This window comes from Ammospiza nelsoni, chromosome 7 (genome assembly GCF_027579445.1).
Source record: "Ammospiza nelsoni isolate bAmmNel1 chromosome 7, bAmmNel1.pri, whole genome shotgun sequence".
In the NCBI taxonomy this organism is placed as follows: Eukaryota; Metazoa; Chordata; class Aves; order Passeriformes; family Passerellidae; genus Ammospiza; species Ammospiza nelsoni.
The window spans coordinates 22091765-22115680 of NC_080639.1; the positions used below are offsets into that span (position 1 = coordinate 22091765).

Sequence of the window (23916 nt, forward strand, 5' to 3'; positions counted from 1 at the left end):
TGACTTTTTTTTCACTTTATTTAAACTCTGTCTGCTTTTGTGTTTTTTAAAAGAAAACTTCTGAAGTAAAAAAAAAAAATATTTTAGAATGTCAGGTGTGCTTGGAAGTTCAATAGACGTAAAAGACATAGCCTTTCCTGCCAAGTAAAGATAAAAGGTTGAAAAGGTGTAAGGAAGAGTCTGTTAGACCATATTGTCAGGAAAAGGAAGTAGGTGTGTCTTGTGTAACTATTACATTACTTTAAAAACATAATTTGGAGGTGATGTGAAATGTGAGTTGCCTGATCATCAGTGGGAAAAATAACATAAGCAGGAATCAAACAAATCTCCAAGTGAAAAATAAAGATGTTAAAAGCAGCAGAATTTCAGACTGAATTCTAACGCTTTAAATAGCTTATCTAACAGTGGAAGGCAATTTGGGTGAGAGAACAAAACAAGACCTTTGGAAACCATGTGAAGAGAGATTAAAGGAATGGGTTTGCTGTAGTTAAAAAAAGAAAGAAAAAGGGAAAACTGATTAGGATGACCATGTTTCAACACAAAAGTTGCTACATGAATGCAAGTGATTATCATTGTACCTTCAAGCAATAGACTTCTAGCTTCAGAGCATAAAGGAAGAATAGTTATGCTGGGTCAAACTGAAGGTTTATTTAGCTGGCTATCTGGCTTTTGACAATGATCAAAAGTATATTCTTAGGGAGAAACACAAGATTATAAGATACACAAAGTAATACTTACCCCCAAGTATGCTAAACCTTCAACAATTTTTAGCTCTGAGAATGCCAAAGTGAAGATGATTTCTGTGTATTTAATAGTCTTAAATAGTCTTGTTCAAGAGCTTGGCAACTTAATTTTTCAACTCCCATAAGTTTTGAAGAGTGACACATTCCTGTGTGATGTGGAGTTCTTCAACTTAATGATACACTGTCTGAAAAACAATTTTTTGTTTGTTGTAAACTTCTACTTGCTAGCCTAATTTTATCCTCTCCAATGCTTTTCCTGAAAGAGATATTAACTCATCAATCCCCATTCATGCTCTCTGTGCCACTCATGGCCTTACATAACATCAGGACTTGTGCCATAGGCATTTGAGGCTTGTACACTTTTGCCATTTTATTAATTATATATCAGCAAGGTTTGGCAAAACAAATATATAGGTCTGAACATGCCTATGCTTTATTTCTCTCAATATCTTGGGAAGAGGAATTTTTTTTTCTTAGACACATTTATTTTTTAAATCTGTCTCCTTTTGCTATAGCAACTCATCTACAGGATATACCTATTCTGTACAAGATCAAAGTTTGAGAAAAGTTTGGTGTCATGCTTCTAAAGCACTAAACATTGAGCTGAATAGAATCTTGTGAATCCTATTTATTCACAGATGTGATCACCCCATTCACAGGTGATTTTTCAGTTCTCTGGCCAGTGAAAAAAAGAACTTCAAATCTTAAGGATATGATATATATTTAGTTGTTAATTTCAACTTAAAGACCATGTGCATGCATGTTAAGTACTTCTGCCTAGTTCAAACACTCTAGCCTGCATTGCTAGGTAGAGGCAGTAGAGCATTTGATATCAAATGCTATTTTTTCCTGAACTGTTTCTGCTGATTCATTGTTACCTTTCTTTGAATTGCAATATTTAGGTGAAACATGCTGCTTTAACTGTCTTTAAATGAACTACCTTTGTGGCAGTGTTTTTAGATGGGTCTTTTGATGCCTTTTTAATGGTACATTAAAACTTAATGAATGCTGAGTAACACTAGAATCCCCATGGAAGCACATATGGTATCTACATTAATACTGAATGAATGCATAATGATCAGTAGAATTTCAGTGATTTCCACATGAATCAACAGTGATGAGCCACTTAGTGTTACACTCAATTACATCATGTTTAATTTATGTAGCATTGTTTGGACATTATGTTTAAAATGTCTTTAGTAAATCATTGAAACTCTAATTGAGCCTCCATTTCAGGGACAAATTGCAGTGTAAACATAAAATTCATTTTTTTAACACAACAATTAATTTATGTTGAAGCCCACTTGCAAAGGGTCAACAATTTGATATATTCTCACTATTACTCCCTGAAAAATGGAATCCTAGTATGAAAACGTATTGCAGTAGCTGTTAAATTGTTTCTGTTCCCTTATGCAGCCACCAGACACTGGAAATGCATTAATTCCCTGAACTCTGGAAACAATGGTAATACTTCACCTGCCCTATCTGACTGCTGCCAAGCACTTCAGAAGACTTTTCAGGTCAGAGTACCTTGCCCAGATCTATGCAGCAGACTCAGAAGAGTTCTCCACAATCCCCGACTAACACCACACCACCCCTCGTGTTTGGCAGGCCCTTCTGGCACATCCATGGCTCCCTTCCAGCAAGGTGTACCAAGAGCATTTGACTGTGCCATCGTGTGCCAGAGGTGGACAAAGAGATGCTGAGGGAGCCCACACCAAAAGTAGGCACTGTCTTTCAGCTGTTCTCCCACCTTGTGCAGGACCAGGAAGCAAACGTGGTGTTGGTTGCCTGTGCAGAGGAAGCGAGTTTTGCCTCACCTCCAAAGCATCACACAGGAGTAAGGACATGCTGCCTCACTCCTGATCCACATGGCAGCACACTGAGCACGGGCTGTGGTTGGCCCTGGGGTGAAGGCTGGAAAAAGCTGCCAGTGGCAGCCCTCCACTGAAGCCTTCCACAGTAAGCACTACAGCAACAGTGTTTAAACAGGGTCCAGACTTACCCAAGTCCAGACTGACTCCTCACGGAAACTACACATACACATATATCTGATCATAGCAAAAAATAATACAAATAAAGGCGCTTTGTAAGAGAAAATGGAAATGAAATATGCATACTTCTAACCTCCCTAGGAACAGTAAACTTCTTGGCTTCCACTTTTCCTGATACTTTTTAGCAGATAACACCCTGACACACTGTTTCTGGGGGTGTCTGCTTGAGCTGGTTTTGGACAGGTTCCATAGCAGGTCTGTAAAGATTCATTCATAGAGTTTGCCTCTTTTTTACTCAATCAGTTACTCAAAGAGCCATCTAAATTGGTCTGGCTTGTGGCAGAGGAGATCCTGCCTTCCAGTACTCCAGAAGGGATCTTGCACACTGCTCTCAATCCTGCTCACTGGTAGTTCAGGCCAGCAAGGTCTTATCAAGGGTCATTTTGACTTTAATATTCATCCTCAAATCCTTGTTCCAAATACAGTAAGCTGGAGAGGTCTAGGCCTAGGGGAGTTTTAGTTCTCTGAGGTTGTCCAACAGCTGTCTGAACAAAGAGGACTAGGGGGAAAGAGGACTGTGTTAGGAGACAAGATCCTACCAGCTATTTACAAACAAATCCATTAATTTATTTTTAGCTTTGGCAGTTTTTTCTGTGCTGGCTTCTAGCACTAGGCACCACATCCAGTTACTTGAGTTTATAGAGGATTTAACAGCTATGAGTTCACAAAGTTATAATTTTAATTTGCTGTTCTTTTTAATCTACTATAAGACTATCTGATCACTGGCACGGCATCTGACAAACAGCTGACCAGCAACTTTGTTAGAATATCCACAGACAAAGAACTTTATAATGTTAATGATGATAACAATACCTGCTCTCATTTCCCTGGATTGCTGAAAAATGAAAATTCAGACCTTTAATGATTGCAGCTAAGGCTTTCATTTCTGACAGCAAAGTGAGAGAAAAAAAATCTTTCGATCCTAGGAAACTGTAAAAAAGACTATCAGAGGTGGGTTTTTTTTGTTGTTGTTGTGATTTTAATTTTTTTAAAATTATAATTCACTTCATTATTGTTAAAAGAATTTAATAAATTAAGTATAAGAAAAGATTCTTATGGAGAACCTTTTTTTGCTTTAAAAAGTTCTTTTTTGGTTTATGTTTATTCATGATTCAGGAATTCTATGCCATGTTAATTTAATTCAGTTTTAATCTAAATTGAATAAAATATATGCCAGCTTGCTGGCTATGATGATTAAAATCCATGTACTGTTTAAAGAGAAAGTGTTTGAAATTTACCAAATAATCTGAAATGCACTTCTCTTCAATGTATGCCCAATAGATTTTAATGGTGTAATTATTTTTAATTTTTTATGTTGCTGTATATTTTAAGAACCTGCCAAGTAAGAAAATTTTTTAGAATGAGATGCCATGAGGTTATAATATTACTATAGCCTTTGGAATAACACCAGTATAAGGAACAGTAAAAAAAAGCAATTGAATGTATGCCTTGAGCTACATGATGACTGTTCAAACAGACTTCACAGAAAATTAGATTTCCTTGACTTAGTGTTGTGGTTACAGTGATATAATTCATGTTTCATAACTCTGAAGAAATAATGAAGACATTATAACCAGAAATATGTCAATTTGAATAAATTTATTATGAATTGCTTTGGTTTGAAAGCTCCCAATATGTTATAATAGAAGCCTACGTTCTTGCTTGAGAGCCAGCCAAACTGGGGCTTTAATATTTTAACAAATCACTTAATGGTAGATTTTTCTCTCCAAATAAACAAAAGGAGAAATGTTCTGAAGGGACTGGGATAATAAAAGATATTAAAACATACCTTTCTTACTCCTCATGGAAATTCAAACAGCTTTTGCCTGAATCCAAGTTGCAATTAGGCAAAATTCAGCCCATGCAAGAATTAACTGCCTTCACCCATTGCTGAACTGTAATTACATTTGGATCAAATGCAATATTCAATGGGCTACCTCCAGCTACACTGCAAAGTACCTTCTCCAAATAAAACCATGCAGGCTAGAATGTCAATTGGAATTTGGTTAAGCTGGTTATATACTGCTCAAAGTCCAGTATATCAGTCAGTAAGTTTCATGTATCACCCTTGGCTTTAACATGATTAATAGGTGGTATTGGCTCTGTGGCCAGGGCTTGACAAAATGCTAAAATGGGCTTGAGGCCTTGAAGAGCTGCCACAGGAAGAAGAATCCTCAAACTCACTTTGTCAGTTCCAATTCTTTAAGAGACTTTCAATGGTTTGAACTCTTACCAGTAGGCTTTTTGCCAGATTAGTTACTGTCTGTCCTCCCACAGCCCATAATGAGAACAGAAAAACCATAAAGCTACTACAGATTCTTTGTTGTGTGCTGTGGCAAATTTGACAGAACTGTGTCTGTGTGCTTAGCCCATCTGTGGGATGGATATGTCATCCTGAGTGATCCAGTAGCACAGAAATCCAGTCATAAGAAAGTGTACCAAGTGTAGTGTGGATGTATAAAGACCCAGACATTATAGAAAGGGGATGCATTAATCCTTCGGTTCTTCCTGATGGAGAGGATGAAACTTCAAGTGGACTTAAGTCTGAAAACTTCACTGTCTTATAAAGTAAGTTCAGGTAGTGTAAAAAAAGAAGAAAAAACATTCTGCTTTCTTAGTTGTAATTCTGAGACAAGTATAATGGGTTGGGATAAATTTATGGACGTGGAGAACACTGAAGGTTGAATTTGAAAGGGCTGAGTGGCTATAATAATTTTCTTAATTTTAGATATGCACTCAGTTTGTATTCCTTCTTTCCAAATACTTCAGATACACCAAATGTTAAATTTCTTTGAAGTCAGGTGCAAATTATTTATGAACTTGTTCAGTAGCCAGCATTTTTCTCATTCTTCCCTTGCCTATCCACCCCAAGGGAAATTCTGTAAAACTTTTTGACTGTTAAACAGAATTTACAAGGTCACTATGTGTAACATAATTGTCTGGATTTATCTTCTATGTTGTTTTTCATATATTGTGAGTGTCTCATTCGTAATTACACAGAAGCAAAATAGATAGTTGCCTACATTTAGTGTTATGAAATTGTTCTACTTGTCATGGTAAAATTATGACTTTTGGAAAAAAAATTAAATTCTAGTAGGTACTTAACAACTCCAGAGCACAGCTTCAATAAGCATGAAATCAAAGGAAAGGTACTTTTTTCTCCAGCTCAAAGGAAAAACGCCTTTTGGACCAGATTTAAAGCTGATTTATTGTTTGAAGTGGCAAAGTATTAATGCGTTTTACCTTTTTCTATTTTTAGAAACAAGAATCCTTCATTATACAAAGAAGGACAGCCTGATTGTTTGAGTACTAATTTTGGACTCAGAGTTTGCATTTCTTACTGAGCCACAAATTCCATTAGATTTTGAGAAAACCACTTAGCAAATTAATTGCACTGTCTAATTTGCAACAGCAAACAGAGATGTTTAAGTAAGAAGACAGTTCTCCTAAGGTTTTCTATGAACCCAGAGGAAACAAAAAGTCTTTCTGGGATGGTTGTCAGTGCTAAACACCCTGTGTTTTTTAATTGACATCTGGAGTCTTCTGTTTCTCTTCTTTGTGATGGCCAGTCTAACATGGTATAGTTGTCTAAAGTCAGGTACTTTGAATAACCTCCCAGGGTTAATTTTTAAACCTGTTCAGGCACATAAAGATGCAAACACTTACTCATCCGTATGAAGGGAATAAATACATTAAAATGTTAGGTGCACTGATGTTGTAATAATTAGGTCTGTAATAAGTGCTGAGATTGGCATTGTTAGATAGGGTTCCTGAATTACAGAGATTTGCATTAATAACCTTTTAATATAATAACTTCAAGTAGTCAGCACAATGCTTTTAAAATATGAACGGTAGGTTGGTTTTTTCAAAGGTTTGTTGAATATCCCATTTCCCGAATATAGATTTCTTGGAATAACTCTTGAGACAGAGAAAATGACCTTCTCTGTGTGATTAATTCATTCCAAAGAGTGCTAAATGTCCTACCAGGTGATGTATTAAAATGGTGGCAGGTATGTTATCATACAGTGGCACTACCTCCAGAATTCCAGCTGGTCTGATGAGCATTTGTTTGGTTTCTGTCATTTGGCAGAAACATAATGACTGCATCATCAGGGTTCAGCAGAGCTTTCCGTCCCAGAGCCCATTTTCAAGGCATTCTAAATTGCACATGCACAGGTAGATTGATTTGGAAATTGCTTTGCTCAACCAGGGCTGGTGCAAATTTAGGGGTGCAAATCTAGGCTAGATCATTCCAGTGATTTTGGAAGAGAAAAATTCCTCCTTCTCTCACATGTATGCCGATATGCATATGAACACATTTCAAATTTCTTACTGTTCCCAGAATTGGAGAAAATCTCTTTAGATCTGATGAAAGCTTTCAAAATCCAGTTTCACACTGCAGTATCTCTGATGTTCCTAGACTTTGTTTCTTAAAGCCTCGGCCAGTTTTTTGCAAGCTGCATATTACAGAAGCAGAAAAGAAATAATATGAGTGAAGTTTAGGCACCTAAATACAAGTGACTGGTGACATATTTAATACCCAGTGATATCTGAAACATCCCCACAGGACAGACCTGTGTGACATAGGCTGAACAGGAAATCTGTGCCATCTTAGGGCATGGTAGAATAGGGATCTAAATTCATATGAAATGTCTGCATTTAGGCAAACAAATCTCTACATCAATTCTTCTAAAAGCAGAATTCGTTTTGTCTTTCAATTGCACACATCAGCCTTGTACTCTGTTAACAAAATTTGAGTGCTGCACACCTTGAGTCTGACCAGGTGTGTTGTTTCTTTAAGACCAAAAGAAGTTTACATTTGCCTTCCTTTTTGCATGTATCTGGAGACTCTTACTGTTCTTTGTCTGGTTCTACTGTTTCAGTGTCCTTGGCAGCAGCTCAGAAATGGCTGAGACTTATGAGTGGCATGGCTGTTTATGAAAAATCATTTTAGCTCTACGTTTCTTGTTTTTATCTTTTTTATGGTTGGTTTGTGGGGTTGGGGTTTTTTGTTGTTTTGGTTAGTTGGTTTTTTTTTTTTATGCTTGTATTTTGTTTCCCACTCAACAAAATTACTAGTGTTAAAGGATCTCGAATCTGATTTCCCAACAACTCACATTACGGAAACTAAACTTCTATGTGCTGGATAAACACATGGAATACTAGATAGCACAGTTGCCTGCAACCTTTTCTTCCACAATAATTACATGTTTTTGTGCAGTACTCTGAAGGCATGTGAGGTCAGAAATTATATTTTTTGTGTAAAGTGGAGTTCCAGAAATAGGGCTGTAAAAAGTACCAGCAGTCCTCTGCTGTTGTGAAACATCACCTGTTTAATTTATCTAAATGGTTAATAATTTATGTGATGTTTAAAGTCGTCCACTTGTCAATTCCCTTCCAGAAGAGTACATCTGGTGCAGTGGCTGTTGTGGTAAGGGGGTAGTTGTGGACAGATGAAGCACACAATAAAGACACTGCTGCAGCTATTTCTGGGAGGGAGCGCACCGCCTCCAACCACCATTAGATGCAGATGTAGCCACCGTAACCCCCACGTATGCAACACTCACCCTGTGCTATTACAGTCCTCTCTAGGAAGGAACTTCAGGCCTCAGTTCAAGGTTGCCAGTGCAGATTGCATCACCTAATGCATTGTTTATTACAGACGTTCTGTGTGACTGATTTCATGCAGCCCCAGTGCGAGGGAGCAGGAGCCAGCATGTCACATGTCTGACCTGCAGCTCACAAGCACTACATGCCACTCAGTCAGCCCTGCCCTGAACCTCATTATCTGCTCTTGGCTACAACAACATTTCACAGATCACAAGCTCTTGATTTGATTTAATTTGATAGATTTGAAGGGTATCATTCTTACTCTAAAAAAACCTGCACAGGATTTCATTTCAATCTTGTGTTACAGTTCAAGGCAAAATTCCATCATGGGGATGTTCTGACAGAGCTATCACAGGGAATTACAGAACTTGCTATTGAAATTGCAAACACTGTTGTCAAAGCTGGCAATGAAATCCATCTCTCTACTCAAGTTTGTTACAAAAGTATGCTAAAGTAATCATGCTTTTCAATTGATAAAGAAAGTCCAAAACCAAACAACAGAAAACAAGTGCAAATCTGCTTCTTGATAGTAAGTGCAGAGAAAGGGAATGTAGTCAGGGGAAACACTGGATTTTTACTCTGCTGTGGTTTGTGTACACTGAGTTTCAGATAAGGTTGAAAAGCAGCTTGGGGAAATGACTGAGACTGGTGGTACTGGTGATTTAATCCCTTGGAATCTTTTCCTTACCTGCAATAAAAGATACACATTTTAACAATAACTGTAAACTTAATATTCAATTCAAGCTGTAATAATAGGGAAGACTCCTCACAAAATATTCAACCACAGATAATTTTCAAAGACATGCACTACTGCCAGGAAGTTAGCTAGTGGTGTCTCCACTTGTGGTCACTGGATAAATTTGGCTCTCATGAAGTACTTGAGCCCATTTTCAAAGTTATAAATGGGCTTTTGAAGTGCTCAAGAAGGAGCTAGAATGCACAGCTCATTGTATGAGGTTCATTTGTTCAACACATTTTAAGTCCATTGAGATAATAAATACACATAAATTGGCACATGCCTTTTTACTGAAAAAATTACTTTTTTCTTAGGGTGATCCTTTGTGTTCTTAGGGTGATCCTCAGCATTACTGCTGAGGCAATTTATTTTGGGAGGCTTTTGGAGAAAATGTATGAAGAGACAAGACATGCCTGGTTGTAGCCTTGCACTGGAAAAAGGAGCTATTTCTTTGGCTTCAATCTAGTACTTGAATAGAAATAATTCCTTTCTCTACTACTGCAGCTATGACAAATGATGGTGTAAAGGTAGGCTATTGGCTCTCTTAGCGCAGTGAAGCTTTATGTGATAAAACTATTATATGTATATTGTGAGTAATTTGATAAAAGCAAGGGAGGACGTGTGGAAGGGGACAAAAAAAAACCCCACAAAAATCTTCTACAGTTTTCGAAGATAATCAGAGGTAGTTTGGATTTTCTGAACCTCCACTTTGTCAGTAATAATTGAGTTTACTCTAATTAAAGGCATAATTTTGTCACATTAATCAAGTGTTGTGATTCTAAATAGCATACAGGCTTTTGAGAACTGGAGAGCTTGATTTTCTGGAAGTGGGGTGCATACTGAATAGCTTGAATCCGTTGCAATTTTTCTCAATATATATTTTAATTTTACTTGATAAACACCTGGATGTGATTATGACTAAGAAAGGTAAAAATTAAAAGGGAATAAGCCTACTGAGTTGAGTATTGAAGAATACACAGGAATTTAGTTTAGTCTTCTCTCCTCCCTTTGCTCTCAGAACTGGTCTTAAAGGTGCAAAACTTATTATCCAACATAAACAGAGCAGAGAACTGGGGATACCAGCATCATATAGCCAACCCAGGACTGGGAAATGGTAAATCTTACAAGAACAACTGTGCTGCACAAGCATGGCAATTATCAAAAAAACACACTAGGCAGCTTAAGTGTATTTATGATGGAAAGGAAACCAAGTCACACAGCTCAACAAATGTTTTGGTGTTGGCTCTCAGCAGAAATCTGCCAGTCTTTTAATATCAACTTTATTAACTGTTCAGAGATTACTGGGTTTATACTTGTTCAAAGAAGGAGTTAAAAAAGGTTACACTTGAACAGATTCTAGGTCAAATGCTCTCAGATATCTTTAGCCCAGCTCATGAAACCATTTGTATTCTTACAGTTGTTTGCAAAGAGAGACAGTAAGGCTGGAGAACCTTCAGTTTCACATTCTCATGCATGCAACATTTGCAATGCCTACACTGGAACAGTCACATAGGTCCTTCTGTGCCTCAGTGTTCCACTGACTGCATGTCCCTCATGCAATGCTGTTCCCAGAGAAAGCACTGACAGTAGCAAGCATCAGGACAGACTATGAGATATGTAAAAAAACAATTTCAGTACATTTGTTTCTTACAACATGCAAGTGAAATTATAATAGCGTGACATTTTTATTGATTTTTTCTAGAAGTGGCATTGCTGCTGTCATAACTAATTAGATTACCACCAAAGTTATTTTTAAAAATAAAGTGTTTATTTGCTGTTATTCATTCTAATTGTGGTTTTTATTTGCCTGGCATTTTAAAACAATTACATGACTAAGCCAAAGACACAAAAACATACCATGTATGTCAGGTTGCAGTTCTGTAACACATTGCACAGAATAGGTGAAAAATCAAAATATATTTTCTTTTTGTGGCTGAACTTTTTAAGTGATGATGAATATCAGCATACAATTCCTACTTGCAGTTTTTATCTCTTTCCAATCTCAGTCTTCTACCTAGAGCACCTATACCATTTGTCCTGCCTTCTATTCTTCTGAAGACAATGAGGTTTAACATGTCACAGTTATGCCTGTGAATCAACTAGGAAAAAAACCCCAGTGGCCTTGTCCCTGCAGTTTTTAAAAGGAGAGCTGCTCACAAGAAACAAGCAAATCCAGTCAATTATCTAACACTATAAAATTCCTGATATATTTGCCAGACTTGTATATAAGAACTGTTAATCAACTCAGACTTCCACTTCTGCTGTGAGTGTAACAGAATGAGCTGTTCAGAGGACAAGGAATCCTTCATTTCATTGAAAATGAATGTCCTGCAAAATCATCTGTGACTCAGCCAAAATGAAACCTGCGAGTATTGCTTCTATGACACAAAAATCTTTCCCCAGAACTGAAATCTTGGCTTGTGTGTGATGATTTTTTCAGTGGATTCAGGAGGACAGCAAAGGATTTGCCTCAAAATATTCTACATTTTTACCAGTCTCACATCTCAGTTACTGCCCCTGACCATGCCAAGGACAGTCAGAGGGTTACTGCATGGTGCTGTCTTCACCAGGGGCTTTCAGATTTTGACTGTCGGATTGACTGACCTAAACACGACTGCCCACTCTGCTTGGTGCCATCAAAATGTTCTTCATACAGCAAGGGGGATTTTTTATTTTGAAATCGGACAAACATTGATAAGGACGACCATGGAATTGCCACAGAGGAATTTATGTACATAAAGCAGAGCGGGATCAAGCTGCTGTGGAGCAGCCCTGGGCATGAGGGAAAACCTTTTCACAATCCACTGTGCTCCAGGCTGTGGCTGGATGTGGGTGCTGGGCCCAGGCCGGAGCCCAGCCTCCTCACGAGCCGCTTTTCTGGCACAAGGTGACGGGTCTGCTCCCCGGCCTCGGTCATTCCCTATTTCTCCAAGGCACGTCCATAAACCCCCGCTGCCCAGAGGGATGTGTCAGTTCAGTTAATGATTTGCCAGGCGCTGAGTCGCGTGTCAGGCCGGTCCGGCGGAGCGCGGCTGGAGCCGCTGCCCGGCGCGGGGCAGGAGGTCCCGGGCCATGCCGGGGCCGCGCTGCCCCCCTCGGCCGAAGGCGCAGCGGCTCAGGGCGAGCGGTGCCCGGGGCCGGGCCCGCTCGGCGGGGCCCCACCAACCTCGGCCCCGCCGGGTCACGCCGCGGCCTCGGGTCCCGGGCCCGCGCACCTGCCGGGCCCGCCCCGCTCCGCCGCCCGGCCTGGCGGAGCAGCCCAAGGGCCCCGCTCGGCCCCCGCCCGCCCCGCGCTGCCTCCCCGTCGCAGCGCGGAGCCGGCGGCCGCCCGCCCCCGCCGCCGCCGCCGCCCTCGCACGTGTGCCGGGGAAGGCGCTCGGTGCCGCCCGGGCGGCGCTTCCCCCCGCTCCCCGTCGCCTCCCCCTCCTCCGCAGCGGGAGCGAGAGCAGCCTCCGCCCGGCAGCGCCGGGGCCGCTCGCCGCCGTGCCGCCCCGCCAGGACGTCGCCGCCGCCGATGGCCGCCCCGCTGCCCGGTGCGCCCGGCGCAGGGCTGGCGGCGGAGCCCGCTGGCGGCGGCCCCCGCGGCTGCCCCCGCCCGCTGCCCCGGCCCCCCGGGCGGGACCCGCCGCCCTCGCCCCCCGACAGGTAAGGCCGGAGCCCGGCGGGCGCCGCCGCCCCGCCGCTCCCTCGAGGGCCGCCGCTGCCGTCGGGGGGCGGGCGGCGCCCTGCGGGCGGGACGCGGGGCTGGCGGGGCCGGGGTGCGGCGGCCTGGGGAGGGGGCGAGGCGCAGGAGGGGGCGGCCTGGCTCTGGACCGGCCCGCGCTTCCCCGGAGCTCAAAAGTTGTTTCCCGACCCTGCAGACACTTTCCGCCGCTGCGGATGCGTGCGTGTCCCACCCCCCACCTCCCTTTTTATTTTTGAGGTTTGTCAGCCTGAGGTGAAAGGAGCCGGCGGTGCCGAGCCTGCCTTGTCAGGCTGAGCCAGCAGCTACTTTATCCCTGCAGTGTCTTTCTCAGAGTGTTGGTGAGATAAAACCGCTTCACCGGGAGCAGTGCCGCTGGCAGTGGTGTGCACCGGAGCAGTGCCGCTGGCAGCGGTGTGCACCCCGTTTGTTACCTCTCAGGCTCTTCTTAAAGGCATTGGTCTCTATTCTTAGTAAAGGAAGAAATGAGCTGGGTTTTTCATGAGGCATCTGATGAGTTTTGGTAGACTGAAGTTTGCAAAATCTTAAAATACTGCATTACAGGATTTTTTTCTCATCCTAAAGCAAAATACCACTTCAAATGAATCCTCACCGGTGTGGTGAGGATTTTCCATAAGTGAAGTATCTTCATTCTGTATTGTAACCTTATTCTGATGGTTTTCCCCACTTTGTGCTAATTAAAATATGAAATCTGGAATGATAATAAAGAAGGTAATAAAGTAAAATATGAAGCTTGGGGGCATTAACTCACACATGTAGAAAACTCTTGTAATATGTTGGCAGATGCAAATACATCAGGTGCTTTGGGTGCAGGTTTTCAGATGAAATCAAGTAGACAAAGAGCTCTTCAATATTTTATGTGAGAAAACCGTGCACTGTAATGTACACAGCAGTCTAAACAACCACATTATTAATGTGATACTTTAAACCCGTGCATAACTGAGCTCTTAGGCAAGTGCAGTGGTGATACCTTCCCTACTCCTGCAAATGCTGGCTGGTGGTAGTTCTGACACAGTCCTGTCTGTTTCAGCAGACAGCAACAACTGAGACATTCATTTTATGATGGAGCTGCAGAGATGCCAATACAAAACTAACTGAAAACAGAAATGAGTGGATTGCTTTGCACTATTTTCTCTTGTCAGTCACTTTGATTCGATTCTGGTTAAAAGAAAAAGTTTGCATTTGTTTAAAATACTGTTGTGGTATACTTGGAAAGTTTTGCTGAGAAGTTACATGCATCTACTGTTGTAATATGTGTACATAGGGAATGGCATAAACACAGGGACAACAAAATATTTACTAATGTCCTTAGAAGCCAATATAAATATATCTCTGCTCTTACTCTGCAAAGACTTACGCATGTTCAAACAACTTTATATTCAGAGCTGAATACTTGGATTGCTTTCAAGTAGTGTTAGGCACTGTATGTTAATATATTCAGCCTACTGATTAAATAAAATAACTCCAAAAAAGAAAGCTAATTGCTGCAACCAGGAAGCATCGTGGTATTAGTGCCTCAGTAGTTAATATATTGTGGTTGGATATTGCAATTTTAACAGCAGCTGTTACAATTATTGCTTGATATTATGTATTCTGTTGAAATAGGAGAAAAAAGAAAGGTGACAGTATTTTGGAGAACCCATCAATTCCAAATCCTTTTCCTGAGCTGTGTTGCTCGCCGTTTGCATCAGTTTTGTCAGCCAGTCTGTTGCCCAAGGCAACTTCAAGAAAAAAGCAGGTAAGATTTATAAATTATTGTTTGACAGTTCCTAAATTGGTTAAATGAAATCTTGAGGAAAAGCTCAGTTATCTATTAAATTATTTTATTAAAATAGAGGTGTTCATATTTCTGTAATTTGGTGAATTTTTTTCTGTATGTCATCAATGATTGTAGAAAATGAGGTTTGGAATCTGTGACTTAAGACATGACTGTTCTTTCACAGAGTGTATGTGCGGCTCTGCAGATTTTTCAATTTAAGTGGAACCAGGGGCAGGCAGGCAGTACTTTATGTCCTTAAATGAGAAGTTAATTTTGTTTTTCCCTTCCTCCCCACCTCCAATTACTGTCATCAATGTTACAGAACAGAGGGTTTTAACAGTCACTGAACAGCTTTTCTAAAGTTCTGATTTTGCCAGGATAATGGGAAAAACCTAAATGCATGGGGAAGGAGCAGATGCTGTGTACCTGGCTATATGTTGTATGCATGTGTGTTTATCTGTGTGTGGCTGATGTTAATGTATTTCCATAAAGACCTTAAACTGTAAGCCAGGAGAAGATCTGAGCGGGCAGAAAGACCTGGCAGTACTGTTCAGACAGAGTTTCCAGTTATTGGAGATTACTGGTGTCGAAGATCAGTTTCACTCTTTGGAAGCTTACCTGTCTCATTCTCTTTGCTCTTCTTGAGACTGGAAAGAGTTCTCACAAGGAACATCTGTGGGATTAGGATTACTCCCTCCTTCACACTCTGTGTTTTGGTGGTCTGCATGATCCCTGTTTCAACAGTTTTAAGGGTGATATTGGAGGTGTAAGAATTTAACCTTAATGGTTATTCCATTTTTAGATTTGCATGAAGAATATGCTTGGAAGTTGAAGTTTCTTGTAGTTGTATTAACTTTTCTGAAGCTAACTTGCCACAGGTGTTTCTGTGCACCTGCCAGAGAACTTTGTTAGCCAAGTTGTGACTAGTACCCAAAGGAGGAGCCTTTTCCTCACTTCTCCAGTGAAAAACATGTATGTGTTGGGAAACTGCCCTGATTTGATTTTGCCCTATTTTGCATTTCCACCATGGTGTCTCTCTGTAAGTTATGGTGTTTTTCTGGACTACTTTTATTGCTTTTAGTACTTATCCTCCAATAGCAATATTAATCTGATGCATTCTAGCCAGTGTGCATCTGAATGTTGTGCATCTGACCACAGTGGGATAAAACTGTTCTAGTTTCCTCTTTTTGAGCAAGGTGGGAGCATTGACTGTCTCTGCAGAGGCAGGAAAAACGTTGAATTGGTAGTATTATCTTTAAGAACAAAAGGACTAAAAGTCACATTTTTAAAAAGATAGTTTAAATTAGTTGCAGGCCTAATTCACAGTCATTGTGGTAATCTTTGGACTTGAAATTGGGAAGCATGATTTAACACACAAAGGTCAACTGCTTTTGTGGCCAGTCATATTTAACATTACTGACAGGCTTCATTGGTTAAATCAGCTTCAGGCTTCCAGAAGCTGAAGTTCATGTCCTCACTGACTTTACTTCTGCTTCTTCTAAGGGTTCACATGTACTTCTTGTGATGATTTCTGCTCACAGTCCTTCAATTTCTCCTGGATTTTTATTTAAGAATGTAGTGCTTCTTCCGGTAAAAGCAGGAACAAGAACAACTGGTTTCCTGACAGAAGTGAACTAACATAATGCTGGTGTCTGTTGGAGGGTCTGACCTGTTTTTCAGCTACCAGAAAAATGGAGAGAAATATTCTTGTTACTTTTGTGGAGGCATTTTAACAAGACTATGATTTGTGTCCCCTAGGTGTCTGTTTATGGCCACTGCCCTAAACAGGAGAAATTATAAGGAGAAATTATTCTAGGCCAAGCAGACCATTTTTGAGACTCAGCATGACTGTTGCATTCTTCATCTAAAATTATTAAAGTTAGGGCCAAATGACAATTGTCAAATTGAACTTTTATCTTTGAAATTCAGGTTCTAATAGGTTAAAAAATTACTCAGGTTTAAAAAGAAAGGAATGCTAAGCAGGTGTGCAAAGAGAAGTGAACTGGCTGTGACTTTGACTTCCCACAGGTGGCTGTGGAGCTGTGCTTGGAAATGTTGTATTTCCACCCCCTGTCCTTATTTTGTCAACTTTGTAGCAGCTCTGTGTGCAAATATGTATCTGTATACAAAAATTTCATGAATATTACTGTTACATTTTGATAGTTCACTAACTCTTAAAAGAAACCAGCTACTCTTAAGAAATTGTTTTTGGTGCATAGCGTTGACAGCTGCCAGAATTCTTTCTCCTCTGATGATCTACATATGTTTTCAGTGATTCTTCTTTTAGATTGCTTGCTTTTGATTTAGTTTCTTTTTCTTCTCTGCGTTTAATTTCAAGCATAGGGCAGGAAAATTGCAGAGTGAATTTCTACTTGTGTCTTGTAGATAACTATTATCAAAATGGGTGTTTCTAAAAGAAAAAAAAAAATAAAAGATGCCTCTTCTGTCTTGTTTTTCTCTCCAAAAAAGATTTTCTGCTTCTGTAGAAGAAAGAAGTTGTCATGAATATCTTCTCTTTTATTCATAGCACCTGTGACATCTGAAATCTTTCTACTTCTAAATAGATTATTAACGTTATTTTGAATTCTTGTTTTTCGAAGCTGAAATTCTTACTGTCTTCTAATGATCTTTTATTGTAAGCTTCTCAAAACGTTGAACATGCTGCTTGAACAGCATGTTTGTGGGGTTGACTCATTGAAAATAAGTTTATAAAAGCAAATTGGTAAAAGCCATGTAGCAGAATAGTGATTTGCCTCTGTGCTTGGGAAGTGGTATGTCCATGTCTTGGAACATTATTTGGTCTGCCTCACCAACACAGCTGTCCATCTCTTTTCTTCCCTTGCAGTTTTGGAAGAGTTTTGTGTTATATCTTTGAATCACAGAATCATTAAGTTTGGAAAAGACTTCCCAGATTGTTGGGTCCAACCTTTGACTGAGCACCACCATGTTTGGTTAACTATAGCACCAAGTGCCATGTCCATTAGTGTCTTGAGCCCTGCCAGGGATGGTGACTCTACTGGAACCTCCCTGTTCCAGTGCTTGACAACCCTTTCACCAAAAAAATGCAGAAAATCTGGCAGCCCACAGCTTGGAGAAGTGCACTCTTCCCTGGGCTGGGAACTGTCTGCATGGCCAGGCCCAGAGAGCGCTGGTGAGTTGTGCTGCTGCGCCAGCGGTGTCCGGTCACTAGAGGTGTCCCCAGGGATCAGTGTTGGGCCTGGTCTTGTGTAACGTCCTTACTGATTGTCTGGATGAGGGCATTGAGCCTACCATTAGCAAATTCAAAGACCATGGGGAGCTGGGTCAGACTTTGATCTGCTGGGGGGCAGGAAGGCCCTGTGGAGGGACCTGGACAGGCTGGATGGATGGGCCAGACCAGGGGCACGAGGTTCAGCATGACCAAGTGCTGGTCCTGCACTCAGGGTACAACAGCCCCATGCAGTGCTGCAGGCTGGGGGCAGAGTGGCTGCAAAGTGGCCCAGCAGAAAATGCCCTTGGGGTGCTGGTTGGCAGCAGCTGACCATGAGCCAGTGTGTGCCCAGGTGGCCAGGAAGGTCAAGGGCATCCTGGCCTGTATCAGGAATAGTGGGCCCTGCAGGTCCCTGTGGTGAGGCCACACCTTGAGTGCTGTGTTCATTTCTGGGCTCCTCACTTGGAAGAAGGACGTGGAGATACTGGAGAGTGTCCAGTGAAGGGCAACAGGGCCCATGAAAGGACTGCAGGATGTGTCTTGTGAGGAGTGGCTGAGGGAGCAGGCTTTGGTTAGTCCCAAGGAGTCTCAGGAGGGGCCTCATTGCTCTTTACAGCTCCCTGAAAAGAGATTAGGGTGGGGTGGGGGCTGCTCTCTGCAGTGAGAGAACACATGGAAGTGTTCTTTAAGCCAAGGCAGGGCAAATTCAGATTAGATAATTGAAAAATGTTTTTACTGCTACGGTGGGCAGGCATCAGAGTGGGTTGCCCAGTGGGGTAATGGAGTCACCATCCCTGTTTCAGAGGCATCTGCACCTGGTGCTGGGTGGTAGTTTAGGGGTTACAGTGGTGGTGCTTGGGTTGATGGTTGGACTGGGTGACTGTAAAGTATCTTCCAAACCGGGTAATTCTCTGGTTCTATGAAATGTGTTCAGATAAACTGAATTTCATGTTTCAGGTGGTAGGTTTTTATCTGAATAGGCCAAGAAAATACCATTTTTCCCCTCATGTCCAACACAGTGTGGTCAGTTTGGTGGATGGTGAGAAATGTTGCCTTCCTCTGAGGAATCAAGCATCTGCTGCTTCTGAGTGGAATCCGTGAACTTGCATGGAAAATCTAATTGTGCCTCAAAGCTTGTGTTCTCTAAGAAATTACAAGGAACTGAAAATATAAAACACTGCACTTCTGGCTTTAATTATGATTAAAATAAATATTAGTAGGAAAAAGTATGAAATGTAAGAAAACTTATTCTGTTCTTGTTGTCTTTGGTAAAATGAACTAAGAAGATGTTACTGTAGCTTTATGGAAGCTTAGTTTTTTGCTTTCTGAAAACAAAACCTGAATATTTTCACTGCAGAAGCTGACTCTTGCCCTGCTCAAGGATAAGCCAAAAACTGTTTCATGACAAAAGTAGTTCAAGGTAATTAGTGCCTTGTTTCTTTAAATTAAATTAGAAGTGCAAAAATAAAACTCAAGTAAATCTCAAGGTCAAGAAAATTTGAAATTTTACCTTGCCTCTTTTGTCTTCCTTGATGTTCTAAACAAGTAGATATTTTTATCATGTAGAATCCAAATGTGGTCCCACAATGTTCTTTCCAGGAATTCAGTTGTATGGAGACCTCAAATACATGTGATTGTAGTGGAATTGACTTTGCTTTTTGTATTCAAAAAGGTTTTAATGTAAAGCTCTTTGACAAAGAAGAGCCAACAGGAACTTTATGTTTAAGAGCAGAGTTTTTAAAAATGTGTACTGTTCTAAGTTTATGAATACTATTGAGCATTGACTGTTGTAATTGGAGCACCATTTATTATTGTTTTACAGCTATAATTCAGGGTCTTCTAATGTATCTGCTTGGAGCCTCATTTTCCAAAACTGCATATAATTCTACTAGCAGATATACAGGGCTAAGTCTTTGGTACTTAAATGTGTTTATGACAGATTTTTTGTCTGAAATATCTGTTTACTATTGACTTTCAAAAAGTGCAAAAACAAAAAGGGGTTTTTTTTGAAATGCAGTGATTCATAAATTGCCCATCAATTTCCAAGGGTTGCGACATCTCTTCCGACCAAAAGAGGCATTTCTTGAATTTACTCTGTAATTCCAGTCTGTGTGTTTGTTGCCAGATTTCCTTCCAAGCTGGAGACAATGGCACATGTCCTCCTTTGTAAGTTCTCAAATCTTTTATTCTTTACAGCCTCCAAACATATATCAGTTTTCCCCATGGCTTTCCCTTAAATTACACAAGAAAGTCAAAAGGGAAAGGAAAAAACTCTTCCAACCAGTTTATAGATTAACAGTAAAAACATTTTGTGCAGAACGGAATTAAAGAGCTCAATGAAATCTCTAATATAAGGATTGCAAAAAGGATTCAGTTGGATCCCTTTTTGTGATGTTTCTTTTGGTGGTCTACTCCAGTTCCTGTGCTCTGTTCTTCATTGATACGGTTGTACCTGCCCACCAAGGAAAGATTTATTGATATTATATTGGAATTATTTAGAGCCCTATTAAAACTTGCTCTTTTAATGCAGGTACCTTTGACCAGTCATCTTAACGCTGTGACAGTCACTTGTCTACAAAGGTAAAAATCAGGAGGCAAGGTTGAACAGTTTCTTGTTTTAGCAATCAGGAATATTGCCTGGCTTATACTGGAGGTGCCCTATCACAAGCTGTGTGATATATCAGCCCGGGAAAACTTCAGAATAATCACCTGTTTGTTTCTTTTTGTATTTTACTTTATCTTCTTTACATTGAAATTAGCTGCTTTCTGTCAAACTTCATGTTAGTGTTTCCTTTCACTTTTTTACTGTCCAAAAACAACTCAAAGACTGTAAAAATTAAGACTGTAAACATTCTAACTTTACAAAAATAGCATTTTCCCCCCCATTCTAATAGGCAAGAAAACAAGTAACTTTTGTGGTTACTAAGATACTGCCTCTGCAAGCTTTTTGCTTAATTTGTAACATCAGGAAGGTGTTAGGCTTTAAGTTTTACAGTTTTCACTTGTATAAAATAAAAAAAAAAAACAAAACATCAGTACTGTCAAAGATTTTGGTAGACATATTGCCAGTGTTTGTCAGATTGAAATGGTTTTAACAATCCTTTGGATTTTGATTGTTTTGAATTCATCAGCCTAAAAGTCAAACCTGAAGCTGCTTATCTTTTCTTTTAGGCCCATTTTCTCAATATAGGAAACTGCCTCTTCTGTGCTATTTGAGAAGTTCTATTTTGAACAAGAAACCTTTGTGATGTTGCAGTAGATCTAATAACTTGTCCAGAAAAACCTCTGTAAATTTGGAAACCTTGATTTTTCTAAGAAGTGAACCATTAATGTTTATCTATTGAATTCTGCATTGACTACCTGGTATTTTGGCCCTGTCAAGTCTCTGTGTCTAGAGCAGGTGATGATACAAACATTATCAACTTCTTTGAATGTGCAAGAGACTTGTCAGTTAAAGGCAGGTGAAACTGCAGGGAACTCTCTTATGCTGCTGAGTCACTTGTGATAACTCAGTTTTATTGAATTTGAAATTAAAAGATTAAACTCTTGTGAATGGAGTTTGAATCCTCATAATTTACGGAATGAAATGAGATGTGATGGATACTAACACAGTTTTTATTTATAATTGCTCCCAGGGACAGGTGCTTTTATTTAGGGTTAGACTGGAGAGCTGGAAAGTTTGGGTCATTTTGTAGCCACTCCATAGCTGCTATAGACAGATCAGTGATTAAAGAAATATTTTATTGGCAGATCTTTTTTGAGGTTTCTTCTCAGTGATGGCATTGTCAGTAAGTGGTGCTGTGTTAAGGAGGCATGCATTGTAACAGCAGAACACTATTGGCATCTTCCTTTTAGGGACCATTGTCTGAACTGTCATTGATCAGAACAGATACATGTTCCCCTCTGATTTCCTGGGACACACAGTCTAGATTAATCAGAATAGTGTTTAATAATATTCATAAAATTAGATGAAGCCTTAAGTATTTTTGTGGGGTTTTTTCCTCCATTTTGTTTTTCCTCAATGTTCTCTTCTGGTCTTATAAAACTTCTGTTGTTCTTTTCTGGTCTTCTTTTGTTGTGTCATTGCCCACTATTTTAAACACCAGTGTTATATCAGCTACTGGTATTTTTATATTATAAACAGTTTATAGTTGCATTGAATGAGACTAGGGTGGTCAATGATTAATAGTTAAATTACTTAAATGATACAGGTTTAGTAAAGTTGACAACTTAGATGATTCCTAATAAAGGTTTACAACCCCTTTTGAATGAAAAAGTGTGCAACAGAAGGAGAAAATACAAGGTACTTTACCATACATTTTACAGTACTAAAAAGTGTGTAAGATGATTGAATGTTCATGATTTTATCATCATAAAACTTTGTTAGTTTAGTGTTGGGGCATTAGCTGAAGAATGGAACTCAAATTCAGATCAGTTTTTCCTAGGAGTTTTGGTGCAGTTTTTAGCATATCCTTGAATTACTGCATTTCTGATGTTCAGAGTTATTATCTTTTCAAATAAGAGCTTGAGAACTATAGAAAAAAGGAGAGGCATATTCCCATCCTACTTCAGTGCATAAATGTTGACACGATAAGTATAATTTAGATTTTATATTAAAAAAACCCCATGCCTCCATATAAACACCACTGTTGAACCAGGTCAGTTTTCACTAGGTGGAATTAACTTGATCTGACTGAATATTTGTGATTGATAAAATAATTTAATACTCTTTATACATTCATATTTTTTTGTATCTATTTACAGTAGATAGCTGAGGACTTACTTGTTCTTTCACGTGATAATTCCAGAGCCACTAATACAGTATGGTTGTTCCCCCATGGTTTTTGCTTCATGCTCTTTTTAACTCTTTGCAGTGGTAATCTTTACTCTGTGACAAGTGTTATTAAGAGATCAAGCTAGAGTTGTAAGGAAAACTGAACCAATTGGAGATGACACTGTTAGGACAGGAAAATAATTCCTCACTTTTTTCAGGTGCCTGATGATATCATGCTTCTCTCTCTGCTTTCAGTTCCCTTGCATAAGAAATGTATAGAAGCTGTCAATAAACCTGAGATCTCTCACCCTTCTTACCACACTCTGTAGCAGAGGACAACCTATATCTGTGTCTTAACATCTGCAGATCACTCAGATGAGAGTCTTTAGGATAATAGCTGTCTGTTGCTGCTTGTGTAGCAGGAACACCAGTGGCAGTGGAAGGGCATCCTCTTAGGGACAGTTCATGCTGATCTCTTTTTGTGTGTATGCAGAGGCAGTAACTGATACAGCTTCCAGCTGGGGATTTCAGGGCTCAGAGTTTCCAAACTTTTCTAGCAGTTGCTTATTCCTATGAAGAAGATGGCACTTGTGTCTCTAGCAAGTGGTGAAACTTGGCAATGATAAGACAGCTGACCAATGCCCATGTCCTCCGTGTTTGTCTTCAGCACATTTAAAGCTGCTACTTCTAAAGGCATTCACATTTTTATGATTGCTTTTGATTTGGGAATGAACAGAAAGGGAGAATTTCAAGCCAGAGTGTTTAAGCATGCCTCTCGTGTTATAGTCCTGATGGGAGTCACCTCAAATGGGAATATTTAAAAAGAAAAAGCTAATCAGGCCAACAAAAATCTTTCATGAAGGGCAGTTGTGGGAGGAGAAATTAAGAGGAAGAAGAAATTAGACCTCTGCTCTAGTAACAATGTGAAGTTGCTTTTCTCCTGTTTCAAGTCACAGAACGTTGATTTGCAGCTAATCAGCTCATATTTTAGCCCAATAGTGTACATGATATTTAATACTGAAGTCCCAAGAGAGAAACATATATCAGTTATCTTATTTGTGTGCCTGTGCTTCTAATTAGGATACTGATGAGGTGTTCCTGCCTGTTTCTGATATATTTGTACTGCATACTGCTAACTCTGTCTTTTAGCTTTTTCACTTGATATTATATCCACAGGAAATCAATATACACGAGATTGTCCTGTGATCAGAATGGGATTTTTCAATTACTGCATTCTTGGGCTATAAATAGCCTTTTTTATTAGTTATGTTATGATAACTCCTGTTACTGATTACATTAAGACTTGGTGTTTATGAACAGCTGCAAGCTCTTGATAATGGCACAGAA

General features: G+C 39.9%; 1 protein-coding gene across 1 annotated transcript in view; it reads left to right on the forward strand.

The window, feature by feature from the left end:
* The first annotated feature begins 12657 nt into the window (after positions 1-12657).
* Positions 12658-23916, forward strand: part of GRB14 (growth factor receptor bound protein 14) — a 58613-nt gene continuing 47354 nt past the window's right edge. Inside the window, exons 1-2 of the mRNA XM_059475822.1 lie at positions 12658-12788; positions 14452-14584. Of these exons, the coding sequence (XP_059331805.1) occupies positions 12658-12788; positions 14452-14584 (264 nt within the window). The remainder of the gene's footprint in view (positions 12789-14451; positions 14585-23916) is intronic.